Source organism: Lathyrus oleraceus, chromosome 7 (genome assembly GCF_024323335.1).
Source record: "Lathyrus oleraceus cultivar Zhongwan6 chromosome 7, CAAS_Psat_ZW6_1.0, whole genome shotgun sequence".
Classification (NCBI taxonomy): domain Eukaryota; kingdom Viridiplantae; phylum Streptophyta; class Magnoliopsida; order Fabales; family Fabaceae; genus Lathyrus; species Lathyrus oleraceus.
Window position 1 is genome coordinate 329921148 of NC_066585.1, and position 9927 is coordinate 329931074.

Consider the following 9927-nt stretch of genomic DNA (forward strand, 5'->3'; position numbering starts at 1 on the left):
TGTTGTGGCCTAACCATGGGGAATGCCTTATAACAACACTATAGAGTTTGTTAGTGGGAATCCTTTTGTGTCATACCAGCCTTTCATTGCCTCCTCTTCCAATGGGAATTTTGTTGCCTTCCCATGGGGGATTCCAAATCTTTTCTTTGCTCAAAGGGTTGAAGCTGAAGAGACTTGTTCACATGTTGTGAATGTTGACAATGTTGAGGACCAAGAGCCCGAGTATAAGGGCCCTCCTATCACTTTCTAGATTCCTGCTCAACTAACTCAACTGAATCCTTATGTCTCTTCTTCTATGGTTCCACCATTTTTTGAACAATGTTGCACTCCAATATTCTCATTTTGGGTTACTACTTGCTCCCAATGTGCAACCTGAGGGGCATTTTTCTCAAGAGGGAACTCCAGCTGCTTAGACTCTAAATCCTACTTTGTTGTATCATATGTATCCACAGTTTATGTCATAACCACCGCTTGCTCCGAATGTTTCTCAACCTCCTCCAAGGGTTGCTATTCAAAGGGTCCCATGTTTCAATCAGCCCAAGCCTGCAGAGTATCAACTTTTAGAGATGGGGATATGTGCTATTGAAGGTTTTTCTGCTCATGGATTTGATTCTAGAGAGTTGTGTTTAGTGTCGAATGTTGTTCTCCCGCATAAGTTTAAGGTACCTGACTTGGCCAAGTACAGAGGTTTGAGTTATCCTCGCAGTTACATCACTATGTATTGCAGGAAGATGGCTTCTTATATTGACAATGATGAGTTACTAATCCATTTCTTTCAAGACAACCTATCTGGGGCATCTTTGGATTGGTATATTAATTTGGGACCAATGAAGATAAGGACATGGAAAGACTTATCTGAGGCATTCTTGAATCAATACAAGTATAATCTAGATATGACTCCAACAAGATTGCAGCTACAGAATCAGTCACAAAGGTCTAATGAGAAGTTCAAAGAGTACGTGCAAAGGTGGCGCGAGATGGCTTCAAGAGTCAGACCTTCTTTATCTGATACTGAATTGATATATATCTTTATGGGAACTCTCCAGGGTTTGTACTACGAAAATATGTTTGGTAGTTTGTCTTCTAACTTTGTTGATATAGTCGTGATTGGAGAAAGGATAGAAAGTGGTCTCAAGTCAGGAAAGATCATTAGTGGTAACAATAATCAATAATCTGCAACCAGGAAGCGTCCAAGTGGTTATGAAAAGAAGAAGGAAGGAGAAACAAATGTTCCTCAATACCAATTTCCTATGGCCCATACTTTGTACTTTCCTTATCCATATGTAGCCGCCACTTAGTTCCAACACCAAAATTTCCAATATCAACCGTAGTTCCAACAGCCTCCCCAGGCTCTGCAACAACAACAACCTCCTTAAGGACAAGCTCCACAAAGACAACATTAGAACAACAGAGGTTAGAATCATAATCGCCATAATCAGGGTCAGAATCAGAATCAAATACATACGCAGTATACAAATATCCATGTGCCATACACTCAGTTGTTTCCCTACCTGGTGCATGTAGGGGCCATTGTTCCTAAAGAGATTCCATTTGCATTGTTCCCTTATAATCCAAAACAAAACCCCAATGTATCATGTGCTTTCCATGTAAGCTATATTGGGTACTCAACTGAAGATTGTATTGTGTTCAAGAACAGAGTGCAAGACCTTATTGATCAAGATATTATGTCCTTCATTGAGGAGAAGGAAAATGTGAAGAACAATTTGTTGCCCAATTATGGTAGTCCGATAGTTAACACAATTCTTGAATAAGAGTAAACATAAATGGTCAGTCTAATGGATGATTTGAAGACTCAATTATCGGTTATCTCAAGAAATTTACAAAAGAATGGTGTTCTGAATGGTATTCATGACAACTGCGACATATGGAAGACCGAGCCAAATAAGTGTGAAGAACTCAAAGGCTATGTCCAAGAGTTGATAAATCAGGGGGTCTTAAAGTTTATAAGATCCAAAGTCGTGAAAGAGGTTTATGTCATTTGGCTAATCCATATTGTGTACCGCAAGGAGAAGATTGAGGCTCCAACAAAGAGAATACAACCCATCAACATCTATGTTCCCGCTCCTTTTCCTTACTAAGATTCCAACGGGTGCCCTAGAAATATGAAGCAACTATCTGTGTCAGTGGAAAAGAGATCTAGTTTCATGATGCGGAAATTGTCAACATAGCAGGTACGGGTGGGATAACCCGAAGTGGTCGTGTGTTTGTCCTGAAGTATACTCCCAAAGTTTTTCAAACACCAGTGGTGGTTCCTACTCCCCCTCCTCAGGCAAGGGCATCTGTGGTAGTTCCTACTGTTCCAGTTGAGACGCGTGGTTTTTTCATGTTAAAAGGTACTTCCACTAGCACAACTGAAGCAACCACTTCCAAGGGCAAATAAGTATCCAAAGAACAAGAGCAACTCACTGTAGAAGAGGGACACAAGTTTCTTAAGTTGATTAAGAAGGGTGATTTCAAGATTGTTGACCAGCTGGGTCAAAATCCTTCCAAGATTTCAATATTATCATTGCTACTCAGTTCGGAGGCTCACCGTGAGGCTCTGCTGAATGTTCTTAACATCCTTCACGTGATACAAGATATTACGATTGATCAATTTGATGATGTAGTGACTAACATCGTTGCAAGTCGGTGTAGCGGTAAATTCATGACCACTGAGATATTAGTTAACTCGAAGTCAATAAAATCAGAGCCGCCATCACGCTTTTATTATTTCTAAAGGAAAAGGGAGAAAGTACGAACAAAACCCAAAGATAAGAAGTTTTCAAATCAACACTAATAAAATGTCAGAGAATACAAGTAAGGGGGTTGGTTACACAGAGGGAAGGTATTATCACCCAAAGTGTCCTAGGTACTCCTAGGGAGCCCTTTTCGTGTGTACTTGTTTTGGTTGAAAAGATGTTTGTTTTAAAAAATAGAATGAGGGGATGAGAAAAGAATTAATTATTTACTTTTTTTGTTATTGATAAGACTTTTGGTCTTATGCCTACGTACCAACATAAATGAGGGATCAAAACTTCGTATTTCGTGGTAAAAATTTCAAATATGGGTGGATTGATTTTAACAAAAGCTTAAAGATATTTTGTTATCAATCGGAGAATACTCAACTAAACATCCACCAATAATGAGGGCTTTACAACACTTAAGAGGGATGGCTCCAACTCAGATTAAATCAACAAGTATGCCTCTAACCCCTAGTAAATGGAAAGTCTTACACTTAACATATCATGGAATGGGAAAATTACATCTCAACCAAGGATAACTCAAATCTAAATACTTTCTTTTTGAAAAGTTTAAAAGGAAAAAAGGCACCAAATGGCCAAAATGATTAGATGATGTTATTATTTCTTTTTGGTATTTTTGAAAATAAAGTAAATATGTTTAAGTCTTCTTACAAGTTTGATTAAGAAAATAGTTTGAAAGTCAATGGCATAAGGCCAAGGTTTCTACTCATTAAAACAAGTCTAAGTTGGAAAAAAAACAGGGAAAGAAGTTTTGAAAATGAGAAGGAGATTTTGAAATTAAAGAAGAAGGAGGTGGAGATGAAGAGGCTATCCTACACAAGGTTAAAAGTTTTGAGTTGAAAAGATCTAACCCATAGGAAGCATCCACAAGACAATAGTGTCAGATAGAAACCCATTTCCTTTGGATTGTTAAGCAAACAACAAATCCATGATCATCCAAGAAATTAATAAGAAACCCAATGGTATCAAATAAAATATAACCAATCATCCAAGCTAGTTAATCGGAAAAATAGCAAGTGTACTATTTTTCCTATTATAGTAATAAAGGGGAATTTCCCCGAATGTCGATCTCAAGGACTGCAAGTTAATATTGAGTTCAATTCATCGTTCAATTAAACAAAAATTATAATTGGGGTTTTTAAATTCAAAATTATAAAAACATAGGCAAATAATAATAAAAATAGGGGTTTGCAAGGTATGAGGAACAATGCCAGGGAAGGTATGTGATTTATCCCTGTAACAACTCTGAGTCACTATTGCATCAACAAATATCAATTACTAACAGTTCTCAAGGGTATTTTCTCCCAAGTCCTTGGTGAGAAAACCTTTAATCATTTTACCCTAATTTTTATGTCCATAGTCAATTAGGGTGAAGTTAAGCTTTATTATATCAAGTATGCTCTGATTCATACAGGGTATCCCTAGTCCTAGGTGATATCTGCTGCATAGTAATCTTATGAAAATTTTACTAATGGCGGTCCAACCTAATTGATAACCATACAACAATCTCGATTAGTCCGAAAGAGAAAGCATTAAACACATCAAAAGATTACCGTAAAAACAATATTATAAATGCAATCGTAAAGTCATAGTCATTACAAGTCTAAATCATGGACACCCCCTAGAATTGGAGGGTTTAGCTACTCATATTTTTCAAAACAAATTCAAGATGAAAAATACACATTATAAGTAATTGGATGACTTTGATCTTCAATCGCTTCCGCTCTCTGAATTCCTTGATCTCTGTAATCCTTGATCGTCTAACAATTTTGTGTTTGCCTCGTTCCAAGATGATCTTTTCTTTGGTAGAAAGTCTCCTAATATAGTGAATAATACCTAGGCAAAAGATGGAAATCTCTAAAACATACCTGCAACTCAAGCTTGATAAAAAGCCCAAAAATAGGAAAATGTGTGCCTGGGCAGACACGGCTCGTGTCAGCTGACACGTGTGGCCGTGTCAGCTGACACAAGTGGCCGTGTCAGCTTACTGCCCAGCCTGACACGCCCATGGTGTTGCAACACGACTTGCTGTTGGTCTGACACGGTCAGCCGTGTCAGGCTTCTGCCTTCAGTCTTGGGTTGTGTTCTGCCTGACACGACCCGTGTCAGGTGACACAGGTGGCCGTGTCAGGCCTCCTGTACTGAGTGTTTTTCCTTCCTTTGCTTGTCGGAACTCCTCACTGTCTTGCCCCAAATCCCTCGGTTCTTCTACCTGGACCTGTAGGACAAAAACACAGACATGACATGCATAAAATCGCAAAAACATAAAATAAAAATGACAATGAATAGAAATGCTAGAATATCTTACGGGAATTAAAATTGACTTTAAAGATACCATAATGCTTGCACAGTGTCTCAAAATCCTTGGTTTATTGTCAGATAAGTAACGAAAACACAATGAAAATGGTGACTGATCACAACCCCAAACTTAGCTCATTATTTGCCCTCAAGTAATGTTTTAGACGACACATCGTGTCACTTCCCAAAATTTTCATTCTTATCCTGATACTGTTGAGATCTTTCGCTAACGCCTTCACTCTCTCTTTATAGTTCCTGCTTTTCCTCGTGAGTTTTCCACTACACTTCCACATCGAGGCACCGCTTCACTTGTTAGCTTATATCACACTCTCACCAAGTCTCTCGGGTTATGTGTTTTCAGTCATAATTCAGAATATGCAATACCAACTCATAAGTTTGAATAATTTCTCCTTTCATATCGCCTACACACAACACACACTTTTTGAGGTCTTTCGGGTTGTAACGGGGCTTGGGTTTTGGTGTGGTAAATACAAACAAAATGGAAAATAAGTGGTTTTGGGTTCAGAGCCAATGTCAATATTATTTTTACTGTGTTTGTTCATTTTCCTTCGTTTCTTTTTTTCAATCGCTCGACTTTTTTTTCTTTGCTATTCTCTTTTTTTTTTCTTTTCAACCGAGCGTTCTTCCTTCGGTGAGTGCTTCTTTCAAACCATCGAGTATATTTTGTTTTCTCTTTTTTTTCGATGATCCCTTTTTTTTTCTTATTCTATTTTCTTATTTTTTCCGCACACACCTTGGTTTTTGAAACTTACGGGTTTTACCCCAAACTTAGAATTTTAACACAGCTTAATAATACCCACCTTGACTCCGAACGGGGTAAGGAAGTGTTTGGACCGTGAGTTACATTTACGTGGTTAAAAAAACAATGGGTACAGGCTCAAATGGGGTTAACAGAGGATAAAATTATCGGGATGGCTAGAAAGGCTCAAGAGCTATATTCAAACAATGTGCCTCAGTGTGTGTATATATGTAGTGACAATCCCATAGAACCTACACAAATTCAGAGTGTTAAAGACATACCTGAATATAGCTCATGATGATCTATGTGTTTGGCTCTTTATGCACTCACCATGTTAGGTAAAGCTTGACAGCATCCACATCACCTCCAGTATGGTGCGACTTCTTTCTTACTTCGGAATGCACAGAGAACTTATGCTAGTTAAGCTCTACACGTTGCGTCTGATCTTTTCTTCAGCAATATCGACTTCTTGGGAAGATCCTTCACAACAAGCAATGGTAAGTGGAGTGATCATTTCATCCACTCCCACTCGTGGTCATCACCTAATTCCACAATAATATCACGGACCCGAAATACCTGCATCATATCATACCCTACAAACAAAACAAACCAAATGCAAAACAGTAATAATGGTAAAATAACAAAATACTTAGAAAAGTTAACAAAATACTAGAAAAATTAACATAAAACCTCCCCCCACACTTGAACTAAACATTAACCCCAATGTTTGTGAACAAGGACGAAGGAGGTAACTCACAACACTCTACTGAGGAGGCAGGGGTGAAAATGCAACATCAATTGCCACATCATGAGGCCCATTTCATCCAACATTGCCCCTTTATGGGCCTGCTCGATGCCCTTCCGTGTTTGCTCAGTTCTCAGGTCGCCGAGCTCGGTTTGTACCCAGGCCCATTGGTCGGTAGGCCAGGAAGAGGATCCTGCTTCCTACTGGACAGGTTGTAGAGGTGGGGGTATAAATTACTCTTAAGGCTCCTCCTCTCCTGCTGGAAAGGTTGCAAAGGAGGGGGTATAAATTACTCCTGAGGCTCTTCCTCTCCTACTTCTGTTGCATCCACATGGTCACCTGCAAACTGCTCACCTATAGCAAAGTGCTCCGCGTTGTAGCCTTCCTCAGTACCGGGGTCAGCACTTACATATAGCCAGTTTGCACAGTCAGTAATACTAACTCTGTCTGAATCCAGAAGAGCCATAATAAACTGTTTATGAATTAGAACAGAATAGTAAGTGGGTGCAACAGAAATCATACCTTGTTGTATTAGAGCGGCCATGTGAATTTTGGTCTTACCTACCACCGGAGTGTCTTTAAGTAACACCGTATGATACCCAAAATGTTCTACAATTTGGATGATCATGCCTCCAACGGAGATGCCCCCAGAATCCGCTCGGCCAACTCTGCCCAGATAATCAACTGTAAAAGCAGCAACATTGATGGCCTTATTTTGTGCCATTGAGTACATAAAAAATAACTCCCGCTGAGTTGCCACACCCGTGCTATCACCCCGTCCAAAAAGGGTGTATGCCAAACCCTTCTAGGCATAGCGAAAACACGAGTTCTGGATGTGGGAGGCTTTAGCAACCTTGGAGGTGTAATTTGTCCTCCCAGTGATGGCAATCTAGAAATCTTTTGGCGAAAACCCATCCCGGACCTCCCCCGGTCTGTACAACGGGAGTCGGAGGATCCCTGCCAATTCTTCCACAGATAATTCATGATAATTATTGAACAGACGGAAACGTAAGTTCCCAAAATAATACATGGTTGTGTCAATCCATCTCTTTTCGAGTTAGAATTCCAACGTGCTTAAAAATTCAAGCGTGATACGCGCATACTTAAGCGCTTCAAGGCTCATAAATTCCAGCATACCCAATACATGGAACATCCGGTCCACTTCAATTTTTAGCCCTAACGCATTCAAGGTTTGCTGGCACATATACCTGGTAGGTGTGAGCTTTCGTTTCCGGTGAACTTGATACCACTTTTCCTGCTCTGGATTGTCAAATAAAATGTTGTGCGGATTCGGGTTCCGATTGGGTCTCTTTCGTGACCTCGACATTTCAGCCAGTTGCTGCTTTCCTGTCAAAATCCTCTTCGGGGGCATTTTGGACCTACAAAAGAAAACGAAATTTCGGATTTTTGGAATTAGAAAATTCTAAACCGTGGTTAGAACAAGGGCGGAAAATGGAGTAAGAGTTGTGAATGGGGTTTTTGCGATAGGGTAGTGGAGGTGGTAGAGATGGATGCTTTGAGTGGGAAGGTTTAATGGAGGTTGAAGAAGATTTGAGAGAAAAAGTGTGAGGAAGATGTAAATATGAGAGAGAAGGATAAATGAGTGGTGAAAATATGATTATGGGAAAGGGAGATAGGTGGGTAATGAGTGGTTAGTGGTTAATTAAGTTGGTGGGGCCTGTAAAAATTCGATCTTTCAAAAAAAAATGAATTTCGTCTGCCTGACACGGGCCATGTCAGCTGACACGACCGCTAGTGTCAGGCCATTGTCCAAAGTGACAGTTGCAAGCTTCCTGACACGGGTCGTGTCAGCTGACACGGGCGACCATGCCAGGCCACTATCACAAGCAAAAAAAATTCACCTTTTAGTGCTCTTGACACTGACAGTGTTAGCTGACACGGGAGGTCGTGTCAGGTCACTGTTTTACTCCTTTTTGCCAGTCGTTTCCATGGTCTTGAAACGGGCCGTGTGAGCTGACACAGGTGCCTGTGTCAGACTGCAATTTTGCCCAATTTTTGGATTTTTCATTCCTTTTATTCTCAAGTATCGTCCTTCCGTTCAACACGACTTCTGTATTTATTGAAGTGCTTTTCCCCTCCTTTGTAGAGCACTATGTAAACCTACAAAACATACGCACACTGATTAAATTTAAAATTGCATGGGTTTCCTCCCACGAAGTGCTTCGTTTAACGTCGCATGGCTCGACTGTCTTTCCTCTTTTTAAGTAAGACGAACTTTCTCTATCGGACCACCCTCTTGCCCTTGTAGGTACGGTTTAACTCTCTGCCTATTTACTTTAAACGTGTCTCCGTTTTCTGGGTTTCTAAGCTCAATGGCTCCATGCGGAAATACCTTGTGTATCATAATAGGTCCCGCCCATCTCGACCTTAGTTTTCCACGGAACAACTTCAACCTGGAATTAAATAAGAACACCAGTTGTCCTTCCTGAAGCTCTTTCTTCTGAATGCGTTAGTCATGCCATGTTTTCGTTTGTTCTTTGTATATCTTTGCATTCTCATATACCCGATTTCTAAATTCTTCTAGCTCTTGTAGTTGAAGAATCCGAGATTTCCCCACTTTGGAAAGATCATAGTTTAGAAATTTGGTCGCCCAGAAGGCCCTGTTCTCGAGTTCGAGCGACAAATGATAAGCTTTACCGTAGACCAGTTGGTAAGGGGACATACCTATGGGGGTTTTGAACGATGTTCGGTATGCCCATAGTGCATCCTCCAACTTGATCGACCAATCCTTTCGCGACGCACTGACTGTATTTTCCATAATCTACTTTATCTGACGATTCGATACTTCAACCTGTCCACTTGTCTAAGGATGGTACGGTGTGGAAATTTTATGCTTGACATTGTATTTCCTTAACAGGTTCTCTATCAGCTTGTTCAGAAAATGGGTACCTTCGTCACTAATTAGTGCCCTTGGTACCCCAAACCGAGCGAAGATGTAATTTTTTAGGAAACCGATCACCACTTTAGCATCATTCGTGGGTAATGCTTCTACCCATTTTGACACACAGTTAACCGCGACCAGAATGTAATGCTTTCCAAAGGACGGTGGAAAGTCTCCCATAAAGTATATTCCGCATACATCAAACAGTTCTACCTCTAACATGGCATTCTGAGGCATCAGATTTCTCTTTGATATATTACCTGTCCTCTAACATCTGTCGCATTCTTTCACTATCCCTTGTGCATCTTTGAACAGTGTAAGCTAGTACAGTCCAGACTGGAGGACTTTTGCTGCTGTTCTATCTCCACTAAAGTGTCTTCCATATTCTGAGTTATGACAAGCTCTGAGGATGTATCTTTGTTCTTCCTCCGGGACACATCTCCGCACCAACCCATTTATT

At 40.3% G+C, this 9927-nt stretch overlaps 1 protein-coding gene across 1 annotated transcript; it reads left to right on the forward strand.

Moving 5' to 3' along the window:
• Positions 1-566: 566 nt before the first annotated feature.
• On the forward strand, positions 567-1172 carry LOC127103653 (uncharacterized). Its single transcript, XM_051040899.1, has one exon. It carries the CDS (start codon positions 567-569, stop codon positions 1170-1172), a length of 606 nt encoding a protein of 201 aa, XP_050896856.1.
• The last annotated feature ends 8755 nt before the right edge of the window (positions 1173-9927 follow it).